At 44.3% G+C, this 24,003-nt stretch overlaps 2 protein-coding genes and 1 long non-coding RNA gene across 4 annotated transcripts in view; 2 read left to right on the top strand and 1 right to left on the bottom strand.

Annotated features, from left to right (window-relative positions):
- Positions 1-24,003, top strand: part of LOC126600343 (dynamin-related protein 4C-like) — a 65,806-nt gene that overhangs the window by 11,104 nt on the left and 30,699 nt on the right. The window lies entirely within an intron of this gene.
- The window catches only part of LOC126600115 (dynamin-related protein 4C-like), a 45,821-nt gene that overhangs the window by 2,245 nt on the left and 19,573 nt on the right, over positions 1-24,003 (top strand). For both annotated transcript variants that reach the window (XM_050266661.1, XM_050266662.1), the window contains exon 2: positions 19,151-19,280. In XM_050266661.1, coding sequence (XP_050122618.1) covers positions 19,151-19,263 — 113 coding nt within the window. In that variant the 3' untranslated portion in view covers positions 19,264-19,280. The remainder of the gene's footprint in view (positions 1-19,150; positions 19,281-24,003) is intronic.
- Positions 17,636-18,817, bottom strand: LOC126600123 (uncharacterized). Its single transcript, XR_007615357.1, has 3 exons — positions 18,590-18,817; positions 18,002-18,454; positions 17,636-17,695 (listed from the first exon to the last, which is right to left on the bottom strand). It is a non-coding gene; the product is annotated as an uncharacterized LOC126600123 (long non-coding RNA).

The raw sequence follows: 24,003 nt of genomic DNA, 5'->3' as shown, positions 1-24,003 counted from the left end.
GAATTGAAGAAGATTAACGGATAGAAATCATCAAGGGGTGTGTGAGAAGTAAAATGAGGTGTGTGGATAGCACAACCCTTCTTTAAGTATTGATGAGGTGAAGGTTGGTGAAAATGATAAACCAACAAAAAAAAATATGGGTTTTAAAACCCAAGAAAATCATTTGCATTGGTTTAATTTCATGTGTCACATTTTTGTTCTTCTTTCGCGTCATCTTATTACAAATTATTTAAAATCGTTTTGGTCAAATACATATGTTGACCCTAAAAACTACAAAGCCTACGTGGCGCGCAGGCCGAGTAATTAATGAGCTAACTACGTCCTTCGGTGAATGCGGGGCGTGCCAACTCGTCGGCCGAGGAGTAAATTTGTTGATGTTGCGTTGGGTGCGCGACTGACTTCTGCGTCTTGCGATTGCGGCCGAGAAAGGAACATGTCTCGGCCTCTTGGGCTCTCGAACCTGAAGACAAGGTTACTATTCTTACGAAGTTCAATATCAAATTCGGCTTTCAATGTGCCGAACGTAATAACGTGTAACACCTCACTTCGCTGAGAAGGCTGATAAGATGACCTCGACCAATAAGGGTTCAGAAACCCTTCTCGACCGAGACTTGGATAGGTAATCAATCGTTCTCGCCGCAGTGCTGTTGATGCCAACGGAAGATACTACGAGACCGATTAATTCTACGGTGACAGAGCTATCTATGCCGACTTAAGATATCACCGGTTGCTTCCACAGTGTTGTTGATGCCAACGGAAGATGTGTCAGCGAAAAAGGAAAAAGGAAAATCACAAGTTGTGAGAATTTGCGCAGGGCAATTTTGTATTGATTTGCAGGGCCTTTCCTGATGCACAGCTTCCCCTATTTATAGCACTGGACCTTAAGTCTGAGTTAGAATCCTATTCGGACTAGGTTTTCCTCTCCGGATCAACGTCACCTCGACCAGTCCTATCTTTACTAGGACTATGAATCTAGTCCTTAACTGAGCCGGATTTGCCTTCTGGATTACTGATCCCGTCGAGACTCCTCATTGTACTAGGACTCGGCTGGCGTTCTGACCTAACCGTCCTAGGCTGGGAAGCCCACTAGCCGATCGGCCCCCCGGGCCGAGAGTGATCCTACCCTCAGCCCAAATTAATATTTTGGGCCCAAACATTGCCCCATCGCTTCTGAGGTCCTCGGTCTGAATCCTTCGGCCGAGTTTCGGCCTTGAAGAAGCGAATCTATTACTCAGAGCCCTAATGCCCGAGTTCCAAGGCGTATTCATTGAACATAATTGCACGATCTTGATTCTGTTAACCGAACTCGCCACGTGGCGTCCTCTAACACAACCAATCCCAATAATGAAGTCAAAGGCGTGCGGCTGCCTGAACCGTCTTGCCATTATGACCACTATCTCAATCTGCGAGCCACTTCCTCAGTTCGTGAGCCCACTTGTCATCGTGCAGGCGTCGAAACGTCTTCCGCCATTAATTTCGCCGTCACACGCAATCGTGCACCCCCAACATCTGAAACCTTCGGTCTTTTCAACTGCATTTCCCAAATGTTCATCATGATCAACGATTCTTTCGGTCGATTTTGCCCCTTGTTTTGAATTTCAAACGATTACCCTTCCTGCCAAAAGCCTGTAAATATTGAAAATCTCTCATTCGCACTTTACGCTCTCAAAACTTTCTGAAAATTCTTGCTCTTATTCTCCAGCACATTTCTTTTTCCAGGTCTTCGTCTTCAAATTCCCCAACCCAGAAAACCCTTTTACGCCGTGCTTCCTTCTTACAATGGCGTCCTTCATCTCTAAGCTTTCCAGGGAATGTGACCAGCATCAGAAGATTCTTGATCGGAGCTCTATCAAGACTATACAGTTTGAAAGTGACATGAGCACCGTCCACCAAATCTTGGGTCCTCTCTTCAAGGCTACAATACCGCCGACCATTACTGGCCTTCTCTAGGAGCACTGCTTAACACCCTTGCTACAAGGGTTTGAATGGTCGAGATAGGATGCGGCGAAACCCCAAGGCTCCTGGCCCTCGACGACCACATCCTGGGTAGCCTGGGTTGTTCGAATGGAACGGCTCTTCGGCGAGCAATGGAAAGCCCTCGGTATCTACGACGTCATCCTCCTCTCGTCAATGGATGTCGTTCTCGACAATGAGCTTCTCCTAGCCGTCTTGTGCTTCTGGTGCTCGGCCACCAACACCCTGGTTCTTCCTCTTAGTCCCATCGGTCCCACCATCCTTGATGTCACCGCCATTCTGGGGACTTCGGCAACCGGGATCCCTATCGACGCGGCCCTCTCTGGGCACCCGTCGAATATTGATCTGAAGACGCTTTTTGATCGACAAGCCTTCGAGGCCTTGAACCGTGACGGTCAAATCCCGTCGAAAGAAGACATCCAGAAGCTCCACAAGAACTTCTTTAATTACAACACCCTCTATCTTCACTTCGCTGGCCGAGGAGAGGAGGACCTGCGAGAGGGAGAGCATGAAGCCTTCCTCTTCTATTGGTACAACAAGTACATTTGTTGTACCAAGTCAAACAAATGCTTGGTCGAGAATATGCCGGTAGTCGAGGCCCTGGCCAGTGGTCATATCCTGGCACTAAGCTCCAACATTCTCACCCATCTCTTCCGCTGCCTGGCCGAGGCGACCCTCCACAAAATCGATCCACACCAGAATGGTCCCCTCTGGGTCTTCCAACTCTGGTTACAAGTTTACTTCGCCTCCCTTCGGCCGGCCATAGCTGACTTCTCACCAACAGAGGCGATTGGACCTCAGCTGGCCTCTCGACCGACACCTCCCCATCAAGCCGAAGAGGTATTTCGGTACCTCTTCGCTATCGACGACTTCTCCAACGATGAGTTCCTGATATGTCGTCGTCGAGACTATCCTTCCTCCATTAGGCTGCCTACCTCTACGTGGGGCGCGGAGGAGGACGCCGATCTTCGTCAGACCTGGGGGTCGTTTGTACTTGCTCGCGACCTCCCTCTCGGCTGCGACGGAAAACGGTCGGGTTGGGAAGTATATCATCCGAACTTCCTTGCCCGACAGCTCGACTATCTTCAGGGCTGCCCCGTCCCCCTTCTCTCCTCCCGAACAGTCCTAAGTCGTGGACGTGAACCTCGTTCCTCGGAGAAGGAATGTAAAACTGCCGCGAGGGAGTTCCAAGAGTACTGCTAAAAATTCCGCCTTCGACCGGCCACCCCAGAAACCCAATGCACTGACACCTTCGGTGAGTGGTGGGAAAATTACACCCAGGAGTTCTTTGGTGCTCTGGTCGAATAGGTGCTGAACAAACTCTTCGGTGACCGACCTAAGAAGGCCTCGGCCCCCCAAACTCAAGGTAATTATTCATCTCTCCTCTTTTCCTTCAACCTTGCATATTGATTTGCCTTACTGAATTGTTTTTATCTTCTTAGGTAGTCGGCCTTCGAGAAAAACGGAGGCTGTTGCCGCGGCCACAGTCGAGAAAAAATCGGTCGTGGTTAAAAGGGATAAGGCTGCCGGTCGGGCCGTGCTGACCAAACGACCTCGCCAAGAGGCCGAGCCGGTCGTCGAACCTCCGCCGCCTGCCAAGCGGGTAAAACAGCTGGCAAAGAAGGGCGTACGGGAGATCCACGTCATCTCCAGTCAAACTACAAGGGCGACAACTCCCAGTGTTTCCCCTTCTCCTGCCGTTGTTCAACCCTCGGTCGAGAAACAGCCCGCCCCGGCCGCAGCGACAGTTCGAATGCAGCCTATCTCTGGGACTGGTACACCAGTTGTGCCTCCCTCCGTCGAGGAAACACCCGTTCCAAAAAAGGTGGTTTCTGCGACCGAGGGAACAGCCCCTGGAAATCCAAAACCCTCGGTCTTCATTCTGGAAGAGAGTGAGGGGAGCGACGAGGTCCCGCTGGTAAATCGTTTTCACTCTCGTCGGCAACCTCTCCCAAGGTCCGAGATGGTGGTTCAAGCCGGCCCCTCCACGGCTGATCGTGGCAAGCGCCCGGTCGAGGAACCGACGGCGGTGGCCGAACCCCTCGCTCCTTCTCAAGACCAGGATGTCCCTGCCTCCTCCGAAACGGCTGTTCCGGTCGGCCCATCTGCAGCCGACCGTGGCAAACGCCCGCTCGAGGAACCCGAGGCAACGGCGGAATCGCCCGTTCATCCTCAAGACCAGGGCTTCCATATTCCTCCACAGGAGGTTACCTCGGCCTTCGTAAGTACCTTCGACCATCTTTCCTTGATTGCTTTTTTGCTTTAGAATTCTAAACGAAGAAAATAATAAATGTCAGGTGCCTGTACATTCTTTTCACCGACAATTCTATGCGCCGAAGGGCGTTATCTATATTTCTTGGCCGCCTCAGTGGCCATCAAACGTAGATAACCTCCATCGGCCGCGTGAACTGAGAAGCAACCTGAGACACTGGGCCCGGCCATTGAGTTCTTTAGGTTCGAGCAACGATCCTGGAGACATGGCCGAGGTCTCCTTTCGGTAGGTTAAAAAACGAAACCTTCTTGCTATTCTTGTCATGACTTCTTTTAAACTTAACCTGATTTGTGTATGCAGGCTTCATGGGAGGTCGAATTCAAAGCCCTCATCTCCAGCACAACTGCAGAGTCCGGTCCTTCGGCTGCTACAACTGAAGCTGCCGATCCAAGTGCCCTAACCCAGTTACGAGAAGTCCTGTCGCTTTCAACATCACAAGTACTTGAGCGTAACGGTCTTGATCTGCTCGGCGTCTGTCTGAACGACCTTGGAGCCGACGGTCGCCTGAGCGGAGATGCCATAGTTCGAGCGTCGTCTGCCTTGGAGCGTGTTCGGGAGACATTTAGTATCTTCCAGACCGCTCTAAAGGCCGAACAGGACCTGCAAGCCGCCACGGCCGTTCAAGACATCATTCATCAGAAAATCGACGATCTACGGGCTAAAGGAGAAGCGTTAGCTGAGCTCGACCGTCAGATGGCCGAACTAGCAAAACGTCAGTCGGCCATTGCTTCCGAGCTTGCTAAAGACTTCGAGTCAGGCGGCAAGGATCGCTTAACTGAGTATGCGGCAACCAAAAAACGGGTCGAGCGGCTGAAGTTGGACAAAAAGAATCGGCAGGCCGAAGTTATCATGGCCGACGTGTGGTGGTTGGAGTTGAAGGCCCTGCTCAGTACTCTTCTACCCTCTTCTCCTTGAATGATTTTGAATGTAAACCAATCGACCTACTCATTTTGTAAATGCTTATAAATCCTAATGGACTGGTTTTTTTATTCCCGCATTTCCCATGTGACCGGATAGTATTTCTTCAAAAACTTCCCATTGATCGGTAATCTGTGAACTACACCGATTCGGTCTTTAAGATGATACGCCCATTTGTCGTATACTTTATGCACAATGAACGGCCCTTCCCAATTCGGCGACCACTTGCCGAACCTATGATCTTTTAGTCACACGGGCAACACCGTTTGCCACACTAATTCACCCTCGCCGAATGTTTTCTGTCGCACCTTTTGATTATAGGCTCGCTCGGCAATCTGTTTTCGTGCCACCAATAAGTTATAAGCATCAAGTCGCGCTTCTTCCAAATCTTCTAGTTCCTGTCTCATGGACTGATTATATTCGGCGCTAAACAAACTACTTTGTTCAATTAATCGCAACGAATTTATGCTCAACTCGACTGGTAGCACTGCATCGTGTCTGTAGGTTAATGCGTACGGGGTTGTCGCAGTCGCCGACCGGGGCGACGTTCGGTATGCCCATAATGCCTCGTTCAACTTCAAATGCCACATGTCAGGCCTTTCTTTTATTATTTTTTCGAGGATACCGATCAACACTTTATTACTTGCCTCGGCCTGCCCATTCGCCTGTGGATAATACGGTGTGGACTGTTCCAGCCGAATTTTCAAATTTGCCGTGTATTCTTTAAACCTCTCGGCTGTGAAGATTGTTCCATTGTCGGTTATGATCGTTTCCGGTACACCGAACCGGGTCACAATGTGTTCCTCCACGAAGTCGTAAACTTCTTTAGATGTTAACTCGGCATATGATTTTGCTTCGACCCACTTAGTAAAGTAATCAGTGGCGACTATTATCCATGCATGCTTAGCAGCTCCAGAAGTCGGCGTGATTTTGCCGATTACGTCCATGGCCCATCCTCTAAACGGCCACGGCTTAATGACCGAATGTAGTGATTCAGCCGGGACCCTTTGTATAGGCCCATGGATTTGGCACTGTACGCATCCTCGTGCAAACTCGATACAATCTTTCAGTATTCTCGGCCAAAAATAGCCGTGTTGTCGGAGTAGCCATCGCATTTTCCGTCTGGATTGATGAGCTCCGCATACCCCTTCATGAACCTCTGCGATCGCCCGAGCACTCTCTTGGGGGCCGAGGCATAGCAATAACAAACCATCTTCACCCTTTCGGTATAACTCGTTCTGGTACGTGACATAGTTCATGGCGTGAACTCGTGTCCTACGACTATGTTTCCTGTTAGGATTGTCAAGGTACTGCATAATGAGTGTTCTCCAATCATCCGGTATCACCTCGGTCGTGCAAATCTCGACAGAGCCCTGCCAATCTAACAACGAAGGTAAGGACATAACCTTAGTGCGTATCACGTCGTCCCGTCGGAGGATTTGCTGGTTAACCAAGGCCGGGTATAACTGTCGTATCACTGGTATCTTTTGGCCTAGTTTGCCCCCCATGAGTTATGCACCGGAGGCAATTTGAGCCAATTCATCCGCGTCGGTATTATGACACCGGGAAATATGTTGAAATGTAATACCGTCGAAGGATTCGGCCAAATAGCTGGCGACCATATGGTAAGGTGCCAGGGTACAACTCATGCAACGAAAGGAGCCATTAAGTTGGTTAATCACAAGCTCGGAGTCACCGAGGACGAGGGCGCGGGTTGCCCGCAGGTCATGGAGAATTCCAAGGCCAACAATTAGGGCTTCATACTCGGCCTGATTGTTGGTGCAGTCGAAGTCCAACTTAAGCGAAAAGAACCAGCGATCGTGATTCGGGGATTGAATGACAATTCCCACGCCCGCCGAAGATGACGTACTGGAGCCGTCAAAGTACATCGTCCAGTGGTTGTCGCACGTCTGAACCATGCCGATGTCAACGTCGTTGCCCCCAAAACCGTATGGGGAGGGATGTTGAACAAGGAAATCAGCCAATGATTGGCCCTTGACGGCTTTCTGAGCTACATATTGCAAGCTAAACTTGGACAGTGCCATGGTCCATTTCCCAATGCGGCCTTTTACGATCGGTCGGGTGAGCATGTAGCGGATGACGTCGGTCTGCGCAATAACCTGGGTAACCGATGGGAGCATATAATGCCGAAGCTTGGAAGCGGCGAAAAAAATGGCTAGGCACAGCTTCTCGACGGCTGGATAATTGATCTCTGGTTGACTGAGATTGCGGCTGAGATAAAAAATAGCATGTTCCCGTCCGGCGTCGTTATCTTGCGCGAGGAGGCAGCCGATGGACTATTCGGCCGTCGAGATATAGAGCTTAAGAGGCTTACCGCGCCGGGGAGGAACCAAGACAGGTGGGTTCGTGAGGGAGACTTTGATTTGCGTAAACGCCGCCTGATGCTCGTCGTTCCACATAAATTTATCTGAGTCCTTGAGTTTTAAGAGTGTGGAAAACGCTTTCATTTTTCCTGCCGAATTGGCAATAAATCGGCGGAGGAAATTGATCTGCCCGAGTAAAGACTGAAGCTGTTTCTTCGTCATTGGGGTGGGGCAGTGATGATTGCGCGTGCCTTATTCTCATCGACTTCAATCCCACGATGATGTACGAGGAAACCAAGAAAAATCCCGGCCGATACACCGAAGGCACACTTGGCACGATTCATCTTGAGGTTGTGCTGACGCATGCGGAGGAAAGCCTGTCGGAGATTGTCCAGATGTGTCTGTCGGCGTTTAGATTTGACGACAACATCGTCGATGTAAACTTCGACGATGGTGCCAATTAAATCATGGAAGATGGTGTTCATCGCCCGTTGGTACGTGGCACCGGCATTCTTGAGGCCGAATGGCATGACAACCCATTCGTAAGTGCCGAGTGCCCCCGGGCAACAGAAAGCAGTTTTGTGCACATCGGCTTCGGCAATAAATATTTGGTTGTACCCGGCATGTCCATCCATAAAGGATAAAATCGCATGATTCGCCGCGGCATCGACTAACAGATCTGAAATCGGCATTGTATACTCATCTTTGGGAGTTGCCAGATTCAGATTTCGAAAATCGGTACAAATGCGCAGTGCACCATTTTTCTTTAATACAGGAACGATATTCGCCAACCATTCAACATATCGAGCTGTCCGAATGAATCCGGCTTTCAAAAGCCGAACTAGTTCGTCCTTGATACTGAGTTGTACTTCGGTTGAGAATCGACGAGGTGGCTGACGGAAAGGTTTAAATCCGGGCTTAATACGTAATTCATGCTCGACCAGAGTTCGATCTAAGCCGGGCATTTCATGGTAAATCCAAGCAAAACAATCTTTGAATTCCGTAAGCAAGGTACGAAACTCGTCTTTCATTCGTTGGGGAAGTAAAGCACTAATAAACAAAAGCCGTGGGTCATCGGCCGTCCCAACATTAATCTCTTCTAAAGGGTCCTTAACTAGGGGCCGATGATCTTCGAGCTCGGCCGGGGCGGCTCGAATTTTATCAAAAGATAATACAGGCCCATTATCTCCCTCAGCAAGGAACTCAACGAGGTTGACGCCCAAATTTGGTTGTTTAGATATCGTATACCAATGGGCCAGCAGTCGTTCCATAGTAGATGAAACCGCGGCCCTGCGTGTTTCCCGATCGGTGTCAAACATCGGCTTCGGGGAGGAAGTTGGCTAATCCGAGTCTCGCCGAATCCTGCTGGACAGTCTCGGCGCCAACCTCGATAGCTTTTTGAACGGAAATCCAAGTCGGCCGTCCCTCTTCATTGAAGCCTTGCAAAGTAATGTAGCCGACGTGATCGTCATAATACCGTGCTTGGATCATGTTAGCTTCGAAAGGCTGGCTATCGGCCGGATGAACAGTGACCGATTTGCCGTCCCAAAAGACAAGCACTTGGTACAATGAGGAAGGAATACAGCTGGTTTGATGAATCCAATCTCGGCCGAGCAGTGCATTATACTCGGTTTTGGAATCAACCACGAAAAAGGCGGTCATGTGGGTGTGACCGGCAATATTCACGGTTAACGGAAGTACACCTTTGGTGTGGGATTTGTCGCCGACAAAACTACTCATGGTGATTCCTGACGGAATAAGCTCGTCATTTGAACGGCGTAAGGCCTTCATAATGTTCAGAGGCATGATATTAACGGTAGCTCCACAATCGACAAAAACTTTAGAAACTGGATATCACTCGATGTGGGCCGTCACATACAATGGCTTTAAATGGTGAAGCTTGGCCGACGATGAACGAGGAAACAATTCGGCCAAAGCGGCCTTTAGACTATCATCTTTTGTTGTTGACTCGCCTTCAGCAATCGATACAAAATCAACATGGCCGGGTTCCTCGGCAACCACATCTCCATCGAGGAAATTTGGTTGAGCCGTCCTTGATTGAAAATCGGCAGGTAACACATGGACCATACTGATTTCCATATTATCCAGGATTGACGGGCCCATCTGGTCAAGACCCTCCTCGTTCGGTTGGTCGGCGACTACGGACTCAGTTGTCGTCAAAGTCGGACAACGAGACTCTTCTGTCCCTTCTTCAATGACGTCACTCGGCGGAGCTGCTTCGGCGACTTGTTGGTTCTGCGTGACCGCCCTAGGTAAGGTTGAGATTGACAATGTACTTGGGATCAGGACCTGAACCTGCTCCTGGTAGTGTAGCCGAGCATCCCTAGTGTGGAGATAAGCATCCAGACGGGTAATACGTGCGATTTCATCGGTCGTAAGGCCGAAGAGAGAAACCGTCGAAAACACTTCAAAATGATATCGTAAATACTGAAGGTCCTCCAGCGAGAAAGGAAGGTCGGCTGCATCGATATCGGTGTACGGGTCGACTTCAAATCCAAGGACACGAGCTTCTCGGATGTGCTGGAACCTTGCTTTCAATCCTGGATCTGAAGTCTTCTGGATGATCCGCTCAGCATCCGGACAAGTCAGGACCATATCAATGGTGTCCTGGCATGCCTTCGGCAAACCATACAGATCGTTGGCCGAATGTTTCTTATGAAATTCTCGCATATACTCCAAAAACTCCCCAAGGAACGGGGGGTGCAAATTCCGTCGAATTTTGACCAAAGGTTCTTGTATAGCCGGCGGGGATAATTTGCTTTCGGCCTCTTGCCTGAAATGTTCAAGGCGTGCCTTCATCTCCCCTGGTCGAATGAGAAGTTTGATCCGTTTATCAGCTTCTTCAAACGTGGTCTCAACATCTTGATCGACCAGCCGTTTCCCCTGAGCCAACTATGTCATAATTGCTGGAGGTGGTCGCCCATCATCAGTGGCAACTGTGTCCTTCGGCCGCCACTTAGGGGCCGAAGCTTCTTGGGCTGCTCGTCGGTGAGCCATGCAATCTATTCGTTGATGCCGACGTTTCTGAGATTTGGACAACGCGGTGTAGACGCCCTTCGAAGAATGATATGTATACCAACGTTGATCTCTGGGCTCGGGAGGCTTGAAGGTCTTTTGGCTCCGCGATGATTCTGAACTGCTAGAATTACGCTTATAGTAATCATCGTCATAGAATGAAGCATCAAAATCAAGGCGTGCCTGACCGGATATGTCTCTTCCATTCGTACTTTAGGACCAAGCCTCTCAAAAACCCCGTGATGTTGGCCTTCATTGGCTACCTTTTGCCGAGTTGCGGCCACAGGTTGCGAAGAGGGCTTCTCCTCTGGTTCACTGTCGACCTTCGCTCTACATTTCCTACACAAAACCGCCGTCCCACTGTCTTCATCGGTGCTATAATCCATCATAGGTTTGACAATAGCGGGCCCCGTTAAAGCCGTAGGTGGTTTGTTTGAACGAAAATCGGCCATGAACCGTGGCCGAAAATTCTGATTACGCGGGCGTTGCGTCTCAACCACTTCGGCCTTGCCTTTCCCTTTGTCCTTGGGTAGGTACGCGTCGACCATATTTACTGTTGCCGTGGGGAACAGATCAATATCAACACTCATCCTCTTCTCGGGAAACTTCAGTTTGCCATTATCAATCCAGCTTTAGACCTTATCGCGAAATACAACGCAATTGTTTGTCGTATGTTTGCTCGAATTGTGGTATTTGCAATACACCTTTCCTTTAAGCTCTTCGGCCTTAGGAATGTTATGACCAGGCCGAAGCTTGATGATTCTTGCTGATAACAGTTGGTCAAAAATTACGTCAGCCTTGGTAATATCAAAAGTATAAACCTTTGACGGTTTCAATGTTCCTTCAGTGGCCGAGCGACTTTTGGCTTCTCTAGAATCAACCTAAGTCAATGCCTTGCAAACGTATGGCTTATCTATCACTATCTCAGCCGCATCCACACTAACGCATTCATCCTCGGTTGATGCATAATTGACAGTAGGGTTCTTGTAAATCGTTCCCCGAGTTGGAGTTTTCGAAGTCTTTTCCTCGCGGAGCAAATAATCATACTGCTCGGCATGTTGGGTTAATTCGTACATATCCCGAAAATTTGCCCCCAAGAATTTCTTTTTGTATTCGACGTCGAGGCCGTTCAAAGCAAGCCTGACAAATTCGACTTCGGGTAAAGGCACTCGGCACCAATTCATAGATGACTTAAACCTGGTAAGATAATCCATTGGTGACTCATCAGATGCTTGAGCCATCCGTGCTAATGAAGAGACTGACATCTCCATCCCCGGCCGATAAAACTGCTCGTGGAATTTTTCGACCAACTCCACCCAGTTTTGGACGGAATTAGGAAGGAGATTGATATACCAGGCAAATGCCGAGCCGGTCAACGAAAAGTTGAACAGCCGTAACTTATGGAAATCACTATTAACATCTCTGCATTGCGCGGTGAAACGAGCCACGTGCTCCAACGAAAACAGGGACGATTCACCGGTAAACAGACTAAAATCTGGGATCTTGAAACCCTTCGGGTATCCAAACGTTTCCACGTAAGCTGGGTACAGATGAATAAACTTGGGAAACTTCGGCCCTTTCTTCATGGCCGAGTCGATCATCCGCTGAACTTCGGTCATATCAACAGGTGTTGCTTTGATCCTCTGGTCGGTTCCGTCTGACCTACTATTCGACCCTCCTCTATTTTCCAAGTTAATTGGTTTGAGCGGAGCAGGAATAGGCTCGGCCGGTACAATCGGTACCGGGTTGTTTCCTGGTGGACAATGTTGGAGAAGCTCGAAAGGCCTGCTGCCACCAACTTTACTAACCAGCATTTCGAGCAGCCTGGTTTGTCGATCATTGGAACTGAGTATCGCGTCATGCAGCTTGTCAATGCCTCGACTGAACGTCTGCTCGACCGACCGAGATTGCTCGTCTAGTCGTTTTCGGAGAAACGACCTCGTTGGTGGGTCAGATCCTTCACCACCATCCTCGTCACACTCCTCTACTATCCCTTCATTGAGAACGCATGTGTTTCTGTTAAGGATTTCTAAACCACGGAGTTGACCGCCGAGATTAACTTCTCTCTCTCGGCGAGTCGCGCTCGTGGACTCAGGTGTCGCAGTGCTAAGGGGATTATGCGCCTGTGGCACACTCTGTCCTATGCTCTGACTCGGCAAATCGGCTGTCGACTTTCCCATAATTGTTTTCTTTTTTACCGATCGTGTTTCAATTGGCATGAACTTCGTAGTTTAGCATTGGGTCCCACTGGGCGTGCCAAAATGTTGACCCTAAAAACTACAAAGCCTACGTGGCGCGCAGGCCGAGCAATTAATGAGCTAACTACGTCCTTCGGTGAATGCGGGGTGTGCCAACTCGTCGGCCGAGCTCGGCCGAGGAGTAAATTTGTTGATGTTGCGTTGGGTGCGCGGCTGACTTCTGCGTCTTGCGATTGCGGCCGAGAAAGGAACACGTCTCGGCCTCTTGGGCTCTCGAACCTGAAGACAAGGTTACTATTCTTACGAAGTTCAATATCAAATTCGGCTTTCAATGTGCCGAACGTAATAACGTGTAACACCTCACTTCGCCGAGAAGGCTGATGAGATGACCTCGACCAATAAGGGTTCAGAAACCCTTCTCGACCGAGACTTGGATAGGTAATCAATCGTTCTCGCCGCAGTGCTGTTGACGCCAACGGAAGATACTACGAGACCGATTAATTCTACGGTGACAGAGCTATCTATGCCGACTTAAGATATCACCGGTTGCTTCCACAGTGCTGTTGATGCCAACGGAAGATGTGTCAGCGAAAAAGGAAAAAGGAAAAAGGAAAATCACAAGTTGTGAGAATTTGCGCAGGGCAATTTTGTATTGATTTGCAGGGCCTTTCCTGATGCACAGCTTCCCCTATTTATAGCACTGGACCTGAGTTAGAATCCTATTCGGACTAGGTTTTCCTCTCCGGATCAACGTCACCTCGACCAGTCCTATCTTTACTAGGACTATGAATCTAGTCCTTAACTGAGCCGGATTTGCCTTCTGGATTACTGATCCCGTCGAGACTCCTCATTGTACTAGGACTCGGCTGGCGTTCTGACCTAACCGCCCTAGGCTGGGAAGCCTACTAGCCGATCGGCCCCCCGGGCCGAGAGTGATCCTACCCTCGGCCCAAATTAATATTTTGGGCCCAAACAACATAATATAATTATCTTAATTGAAAAACTCATAATCTTACGGCCATTTTGAGATTGATGTGCTTTAAAAAAAAAAAAAAAAGCCTGCTTCTTATGTGCTTTAAGAATAATCTGCTATAAAATAAAACAGTTGAGTGTTTGATGAACTGTATTTTTAAAAGTGTTGAGTATGAAAAACAGTGTAAAAGTGTTTGATAATTTATAATTGTATATAATGACAAAAATAGATGTAACAATGTTGGTGGTGACGACAACAATAGTGATAAGGGCAATGGTTGTGATGGTGGTGGTGGTGGTGCCAATAAGGGGTGTGGTGTTTAGGCTACAAAGGCAACATTGGTGGTAGGGGTGGCGACAACAACGATGGTGGTGGTGGTGGCGGTGTGGTAACGATGGCAATGGTAGTGGTGGCGCATATGGTTGTAGTGGTGGTGGCGCAATTGTAGTGTGGTGGTGGTGGCAATAGTGGTGCTGATCATGGCAATGGTAGTGTAAGAGGTTATGGTTTATAATGGTGGTCACTTTGTTCTCCAATGATAAAATGTGTCTACAAGAATAAATAATGTTATTTTCTAAAATTATTGAGCGTATTACATGAATTAAAAATAGGGAACTTTAACGAAAAGCTCTTGGTACTGTTCACTTTAACGAAAAACCACATTTTTACACTAAAAAGTCAATCCTGGTACTATTCACTTTACCCTTTATTTTGTCCTTATCATTAAAACTCAAAGTTTTCAAGCCATTTTCATTAGTTTTCCTTTAAAAATATTCATTAAATGCTCAACTCTGCTTTTTATTAAAGCAATTTAACCTACATGCTGCTTTTAAAAGTTGTTGTATGGAGATCATGCATTATTTTTAATATAAGCAAAATAATTTATTTTTACCAAACACATTTTTACTGTTTAACTTTAAAGTGAAGCAATTTTTTTATGAAAAAAAAAACAATACCAAACAGGGGCTTAATCTTGATAAGTGAGCATTTAGAAAACATTTTTGGTGAAATTATTAAGTGGGGAGAATGTGGATAAATTCTTGAAGAGAAATGCTAATGAGACTCTCAAAATTGAGACTCTTTGTCACCTCATATATTTGACACAATGTTTTATAATGCGGGTAACACTAGGGAGACTAAATTTGTAGACAAAATTTACAAACTAAATTACGTGTCACCAATAGGAAATGAGCACGTTTATCAATGCTTAAATAATAATCTAATTATCAACTTCCATGTTATTTAGTTTATAAATTTTGTCTACAAATTTAGCCTTCCTAGCATTTGTCTTATAATGTTGGCACGTGAATGAATTGACATTAAACTAGCTATGAGGTGGCAGAGAGTCAGTGGAAAGTCCTACTTTTGAGAGTCACCTTAGCATTCCTCATCCTTGAATAAAGGAAGTCATGTCACGTCCTCCCACTTGTATCAAGCGTAAGGTCTTTTTTCATTTAACTAAAATTCATGCTCAGCAGTGTCATGGATTTTCATACATCATTTTTAGTTTCTCACATACCTCTCTTTATTTATGGCCACCAAATTAAATAAATCAAACGGAATCAACATCCAAAATTAAACATGCGTGTGTAAAAAGCTAAAAAATATGTGTAAAATCACTTCACAAAAATATTTGTAAAGTTGGTCATTTATTTGTATTATCCATCTAATAAATTCAAAATTTTAGCGTGGTAAACTGGTGACGTGAAAAAAATCTCTTCTTGAGACTGGCGAGTGACGTGATACAGACTAGTGAACCCAAAAGTTTCTCAAAAATTTCCCTAGGGCGTGCGACACACATTTGTGGTAGAGAATTAATTTGTAATCCAATTGGCTTAATTACAGATTGTTTTCTTTATAAGCCTAAGATCATCTCCGAAGGAAATGTCAAATTATAAGAGTCAAATTACAATTGATGGGTGATGTAGCAATCTGAAGCATTATGTCAAATTTTGTACTTCTCCAACCGAATTGTCAAATATTATTTTATTATTTAAATAGAGCTTTAAATGATTGTAATTATTAAAAAAATGTTGAAATAAATTTTTTATTGGTTGAAATGTTAGTGGAATAAAGGACCCACTATTAAAATGAATTAAAAATAAATTTGACATTGATGTCAAATTTGACATCAAATCACTAAACCTTCAAATCCAGTCAACTATTTAATAAAAGTAGGGATCATTGATATAAGTAAATTCCACCTTTTTTTAAAGATGTTGTACAATGTGTCCTAAATTGTAGTCATAGTCTAATATATCGATATTATCTCGATATTTTCATCGAAATTTCCGTGTTTTTAGACTACCGATATTTCCGATATCATCGATATTTTAGACCTTGATAGGAACTTTATGTGGTACTAAGTCACTCATGTATTTTACCATGCAATGTATAAAGTGTAAAATATTGTACTAATTCATTATATATAAATGATTATGGTGTGTTTAAACTTCTTTCATTAATTACTACATATTTTCTACACTCACAATGTTTGCCAGCTCGCTATATAATCAACTTAAATCAGTTAAATCCATCATGTAATGCATTTCCTTCCAATTTTTTGTGATAAACTAATAGATAATTGACTAAATAAACATCCTACAAAGTTTCAATAAAAATTTCCAAGTTTTTCTTACAATTTCTGTGGTTTTTATTCAATTTTTATCGATATCGATAATATCCCGATATTTCCATCGAAATTTCCGTGTTTTTTGACTACCGATATTTCCGATATCATCGATATTTTAGACCTTGATTGTAGTCTCAATTGTTTTGGTCCTGTCATCTTTCCCACGTTTTTTTCCTTGCAAAAGTATGTAATATTTAACGGTACCATAATCTTAATCTCTAAGTAACAATGATTTATATGAAATTTGTTTATTGTCGTGTGACGTTCTAGTTCAGTTATATGTGCTTATAAATGTTAAAAAAAAAGAAGCTTAAAATGTAGAGTAATTCTTGAATTTGTATCACGTAATTCATCCGCATTAAACTTAACATATAAAATAAGAATTCCTTAATTCGAGTTCACCAAAAAAGTATCTGTAGACTTTTAATTTTAAATCTCGTTTGAAAGAAATAATTTTTATATGTATGTTGACACAAACAAATGACGTAGAACGCATACGACACCCGAGAGATTCTTAGAAAATGTCATCTACAAATAACTTATCAAGAAAGAAAGTAAAATATAAAGAACATCGGCAAGGAGGGAAAAAGATTGATGTCGGAGCTATGAGTGCGACGCAAAATCTTTATACCATAATGGATTCTCTTTCCGCTTGGATGCCCACGAGGACTGCTTTTTCTTTGAAGGTGGGGGCCCCAATGACACCGTCATTCGACATCTGTCCAACCATGTCAGCATCCATGATCTATGGTCTTACAATGGTAGAAGTGAAACAAAATCTCCAGAACGTGAAAACTCAGGCGGAGGAAGCCATTGACAACCAAAAAACGAAAAGAGAAGGCTCTGAAATGCGTTAACCAAAAACCCCAAAATTTGAAAAACCTCTTAATCACATAGAGCAGCAGCGGCAAGAGAAGAGAGAGAAGAGAAGAAGAGAGAAAACAATGTCGGGCTTTCATCTCGACCCTCCGCCTCTTCCTCTTCCGCCCAATCCCCCTTCTCTTTCTCCAACCATCTTTCCTTCTCATTCGGCTATTCCGCCTCCCCATTCGGATCCTCCTCACCTGCCACCACGTCCACCATCGGCTTCTTCATCGGATCCTCGGCTTTCGGCGCCTCCACTCCCTCTAACCCTTCCTCCTCCTCATCTCTATTCTCTTTTTCCCTCAACTTCATTTTCATTCCCTCATCCTTCCCTACCCCTTCCTTCGGTTTTGCACCCATCGCCACCACCACAACAACCTCTTCGGCTTACACCCCTTCTTTCGGATTCGTACCCTCCTCTACCAACACCATAACCTCCTCTGCCTCCGCTCCTTCTTTTGGATTCTCATCCGCCGCCTCCGCTGCCACCACCACCACCACAACCTCTTCTGCTTCCGCTCCTTCTTTTGGATTCTCATTCGGTTCTTCCGCCTCCCCGTTTGGATCATCCGCACCTGCCACCACGTCCACCATCGGCTTCTCCATCGGATCCTCGGCCTTCGGCGCCTCCACTCCCTCTAACCCTTCCTACTCCCCATCTCCATTCTCTTTCTCCCTCAACTTCACTTTCACTCCCTCCTCTTACCCTACCCCTTCCTTCAGTTTCGCACCCATCGCCGCCACCACAACAACCTCTTCGGCTTACACCTCTTCTTTCGGATTCGTACCCTCCTCTACCAACACCACAACCTCATCTGCCTCCGCTCCTTCTTTTGGATTCTCATCAGCCACATCCTCTGGCCTGTCCCTGTTTGGCTCTTCGGCCTCAACGACTTCAACTTCTCTGTTTGGTTCAACTTCGTCCCAATCCCTGTTTTGCTCATCCTCATCGGCTACCACCTCCACCGCCTATGCCTCCCCTCTATTTGGATCTCATTCTTCCGTTACTTCATCCCCATTCAGATCAAACTCATTTGCACCCAGCACACCCACACCCCTGTTTGGAACCTCCTCCACTTCCGTTTCACAGCTGTTTGGCACAGCGTCCTCTGCACCCAACACACCCTCGCCGCTGTTTGGCACAGCTTCCTGGTCTCAACCTTCATCCTCTGTAGCTCAAACCACCCAATCGTTCCAAAGCTTTTCCACTTCCTCTTCAGCCTTCACATTACCAACATCCTCCCCTCTTTTGAAACCCACAACCTCCACTCCCACCACCGCTGCTCCTCCATCAAAAACCGCTTCCAGATTCTCCTCCTTCGGAACGCGGGCTTCCTCCGCTTCCGCTCCTTCTTTTGGATTATCATCCGCCACCTCCGCTGCCGCCACCACCACAACCTCCTCTGCTTCCGCTCCTTCTTTTGGATTCTCATCAGCCGCATCCTCTGGCATGTCCCTGTTTGGCTCATTGGCCTCAACGGCTTCAACTCCTCTGTTTAGTTCAACTCCGTCCCAATCCTTGTTTGGCTCATCCTCATTGGCTCCCACCTCCACCACCTCCGCCTCCCCTCTATTCGGAGCTCCTTCTACCGCCACTTCATCCCCATTCGGAGCAACCTCATTTGCACCCAGCACACCCACACCCCTGTTTGGAACCTCCTCCACTTCCGCTTCGCAGCTGTTTAGCACAGCGTCCTCTGCACCCAGTGCACCCTCGCCGCTGTTTGGCACAGCTTCCACGTCCCAACCTTCATCCTTTGTAGCTCCAACCACCCAATCTTCCCAAAGCTTCTCCACTTCCTCTTCAGCCTTCACATTACCAACATTCTCCCGCTTCGCAGCTGTTTCGCAGCTGTTTGACAGGTTATACATGCGATGCTGATTATGTTTCCAAATGGAACAAGTTGATGGCTAGTCAAAATGTATTCATTCATGGAGTCTTAACTGACGAGAATAAACCTTCTATCATAGCTATAGAAGGCATCGGGGAAGTTGAAGTCGGTGTTCTGAGGAAGTATCCGCATGTTTTAGCTCAAGCTTATGACCTTAAAATGAGAATGACTGCCTATTAGAAGGTTGTTTTGAGGAGGTTTGTGGACTTCATGGCATTGCACTTGCAGCTGTCTGTTTTTAACCTTGTGAACAAAGAGATGGAAGCTGAGATTGTGAATGAGTTGATGGGACCTTACGGCGGGGGAATCGAGAGCATGTTGGAGGAGTCGCCGGCAGTGGCAGTAAAGCGTGAGAAGCTTAACAAAAGCATAAAAAAGCTGAGGGATTCTGAGGAGGTAGTGGCCAAGATTATGGACAGCATTATCACTTACGGTGATTAAATAACTTGCCAATTAGTTTTGAGGGTACTACAAAGTGGTCTAAATAAAAGTATGCAGTTTGTTTGTCAACTTTTGTTTCAAGTTTTTTAGTTTCCTTTGTGTTCTTGTTATGTCGTAATTGTATGGTTCTGGTAATCCTTGTCAATTTTAAAGTTTTCAATGAAATTTAACTCAAATTCATCCTACCAACAATCAACTCCGATATTTTGTTTTCTGTTTTCTGCTTTCATTGCTTTTCATTTAATTTGATAGTGAGCCTTCTTGACTAATCTAACAGATAAAAACTTACTTAGGTAAAGAATCCGACCCACATTGTAGAATCTCTAACTAATAAGAAAACCAACTTCCCTAAATTCTCTTATTTTCTACGTCAAAGTTGTAATAACCTGAAAGTAAATATGGAAATACAGTTACTTTTCTAAGATAAATAAACTTGTTTGCCGGTTTATATATCTTCTCAGTTTTATCCAGAAGAAAAAAAAAAAATATATATATATATATATATATATATATATATATATGTCTTCTCCTTTGTATCCCTTTTTATCTTGCAATTCTGGTAGAAATTAATTAAACAACCAAAAACCCAACTTCTTTACAGATAAAGAAAGCCAAGATCCTTAGAAGAAACCTTACTAGATTATGACAATATACTTGTATATCAAGACGTAAAGTATCCCTTTACTCATTAAATCTCTCTTGTTTTCGCTTGTATAACAGCAAAGGAGGAAGTTAAAATAGCACGACAAACAAATTGATTCTCAAAAACAAATTGAAGCTTTTGAGTTTCTAAAACACCCATTATACAGCAGTTGTCTTTGTCTAGTGTTGCTTTGTTTCTTGTTCGGGCCTTCAAATTGAGATAGGAAACAAAAAGTAATGCATCAAATTATTTAGGGTAAATTACATAGTAGCCGCTCAGATTTGAGGTCTATTACAACCCCATACAACATCTTTAAAGCATTTCACTTTCATACCTCACGTACTATTTTATTTCAAAATAATACCTCCGTTACATTTTCCATCCATTGATCTGTTAAGTACTGACGTGGCTGCCAAATGTGTGCCATATGGCATAAAAAATATTTTTTTTTATTTTTGAAAACCTTAATCTTTTAAATTAAAAAAAAAAAAACCAGAAAACACAGTTCACACCCAGTTCCCACATACACACCCTCCCCCCAGATCCCATCAACCCCCCTGGCGAAACCATGATCCCATATCCCTCCCCCAAAAAAAAACAAAATCATTTTCCATCTGTCGTCCACACCCATCCTCCACCTCCTCCCCTGCACCCATCTCCACCTCCTCCACGCACCCATCTTCCCATCTTCTCCCCCCCCAACCTGCAACCCAGAAAGAAGAGGGAAAAAAAAAACCCAGCGCACCCACCCTCGCACGCATCCTTTTCCCTCTTCTACACACCTCACTCCTTAAATCCACACTTATTGGGGAAAACGAGATTTGGGTTGCAAGGAAAGGGAGATGGGTTTCTTTTTTTCTTTTCTTTTCTTTTCTGGGTTGGAGGTAGTGGGTGTGGAGGAGGAGGTGGAGGGTTGGGTGCACGGTGGGTTTGGGGAAGACGGGAGGGGGAAGAAAGGGTTGGGTTGCAAGGAAGGGGGTCGGGGAAGATGAAGATGGGTTTTTTTTTTCTTTTCCTCTCCTCTTCTTCTTCTGGGTTGCAGGTTGGGTGGGTAGGGGTTGCAGGTTTAGCTTTTGTTTTTGGTTTTTTTTTTTTTAATTTAGAAGATTCAGGTTTTTTTTTTAAATTAATAAAAAAAATTTGCCACGTGGCACACATTTGGCAGCCACGTTGCACAAATGTGGCAGCCGCGTCAGCACTTAACAGATCAATTGATGTAAAATGTAACAGATGTATTATTTTGAAATAATGTACGTGAGGTATGAAAGTGAAATGTTTTAAAGATGTTGTATGAGGTTGTAATAGACCTCAATACTATGTAATTTACCCATTTATTTAAGTATGAGTAAATTGTAGTTATGGTCCTTTAACTTTAACTTAATTGAAGCAATGATCCCTCAACTAAAATTCTATTATCATTGGTCCTTCAACTCATCAAAACGTGCATCTATGGTCCCTCAACTAAAAATCCATTACCATTGGTCCCTCAACTTTAATTCAACTGGAGAAATGGTCCCTTAACTTTAACCCAATTGTAGTAATGGTCCTTCCAACATAACTCGTTTTGACAAAATTTTTGACGAAGTTGACGAAAATGACCATAATTATACACTTTGATGAGTTGAGGGACCCTAATTATATAAATGGTTATTCCAACATAACTTATTTTGACAAAATTTTGACGAAATTGATGAAAATGACTATGGCTACACATTTTGATAATTTGAGGGACCAATGGTAATGGATTTTTAGTTGAGGGACCATTGCTCCAATTTAATTAAAGTTAAGGGACCATTGCTACAATTTACTCTTTAAGTATTGATGAGGTGGAGCTTGGTTTCTGGATCGGAACATAATACATTTCGTTAAGTATTGATGAGGTGGAGCTTGGTGAAAATGATAAACCAACAAAAAATATATGGGTGTTAAAACCCAAGAAAATCATTTGCTTTGGTTTAATTTCATGGGTCACATCACATTTCTGTTCTTCTTTCACGCAATCTTATTACAAATTATTTAAAATCGTTTTGGTCAAATACATAATATATTAATCTCAATTGAAAAACTCATAATCTTACGGCCATTTTGAGATTGATGTGCTTTAAAAAAAAAAAAAAAAAAAAAAAAAAAAAACTGTTTTTGATGTGCTTTAAAAATAATCTACTACAAAATAAAGCAGTTGAGTGTTTGATAAATTGTATTTTTAAAAGTGTTGAGTATGAAAAACAGTGTAAAAGCGTTTGATAATTTATAATTGTATATAATGACAAAAATAGACATAACAATGTTGGTGGTGACGACGATAAGTGTGATAAGGGCAAGGGTTGTGATGGTGGTGCCAATAAGGGGTGTGGTGGTTGGGCTGCAGAGGCAACATTGGTGGTAGGGGTGGTGACAACAGCGATGGTGGCGGTTGTGGTAGCAGTGGTGGCGGTTATGTTTATGGTGGTGGTGGTGTGGTGGTAACGATGGCAATGGTAGTGGTGGCGCGTATGGTTGTAGTGGTGGTGGTGGCAACAGTGGTGGTGATCATGGCAATGGTAGTGTAAGAGGTTAAGGTTTATAGTGGTGGTCACTTTGTTCTCCAATGATAAAATGTGCCTACAAGAATAAATAATGTTATTTTCTAAAATTATTACATGAATTAAAAATATTCATTAAAGGCTCAACTTTGCTTTTTATTAAAGCAGTTTTACCTACATGCTGCTTTTAAAAGTTGTTGTCTGGAGGCCATGCATTACTTTTAATATAAGCAAAATAATTTATTTTTACCAAACACATTTTTACTACTTAACTTTAAAGTGAAGAAACTTTTGATGAAAAAAAAAAAACAATACCAAACAGAGGCTTAATCTTGATTGGTGAGCATTTAGAAAACATTTTTGGTGAAATTAAGTGGGGAGAATGTGGATAAATTCTTGAAGAGAAATGCTAATGAGATTCTCTATGGACTCTTTGTCACCTCATATATTTGGCACAATGTGGGTAACGCTAAGGAGACTAAATTTGTAGACAAAATTTGCAAACTATATGACGTGTCACCAATAGGAAATGAGCATATTTATCAATGCTTAAATAATAATCTAATCACCAACTCCCATGTCATTTAGTTTACAAATTTTGTCTACAAATTTAGCCTTCCTAGCATTTGTCTTATAATGTTGGCACATGAATGAATTGACGTTAAACTAGTTATGAGGTGGCAGAGAGTCATTGGAAAATCCTACTTTTGAGAGTCACCTTAGCATTCCTCATACTTGAATAAAGGAAGTCATGTCACGTCCTCCCACTTGTATCAGGTGTAAGGTCTTTTTTCATCTAACTAAAATTCATGCTCAGTAGTGTCATGGTTTTCACACACCATTTTTAGTTTCTTACATACCTCTTTTTATTTATGGCCACTAGATTAAATAAATCAAATGAAATCAACATCCAAAATTAAACATGGGTGTGTAAAAAGCTAAAAAATATGTATGAAATCACTTACAAAAATATTTGTAAAGTTGGTCATTTATTAAACAAATTGTATTATCCATCTAATAAATTCAAAATTTTAGCGTGGTAAACTGGTGACATGAAAGAATCTTTTCTTGAGATGAGTGAGTGACGTGATACAGACTAGTGAACTGATAGGATTTTTACCACCTACAAAAGTAAGGATAAAAACACTTAAAAATACTTGCAAGAGTACAAGGTTGTAGTAGTATAGCGGCTTAAGCAAGGTCGTTTTCCACAGGGATTGAATGAATAATTTGTATTTAAACTAATTCTTAGCTAATTATTTAGAACAAAATTTCGAAAAGGTTGATTTTGGAATTTAAAATAATAAAAACGAA

Source organism: Malus sylvestris, chromosome 14 (assembly GCF_916048215.2).
Source record: "Malus sylvestris chromosome 14, drMalSylv7.2, whole genome shotgun sequence".
In the NCBI taxonomy this organism is placed as follows: domain Eukaryota; kingdom Viridiplantae; phylum Streptophyta; class Magnoliopsida; order Rosales; family Rosaceae; genus Malus; species Malus sylvestris.
Note: the sequence above shows the minus strand (reverse complement) of the source record. Positions and strands in the feature narration are given on the sequence as shown.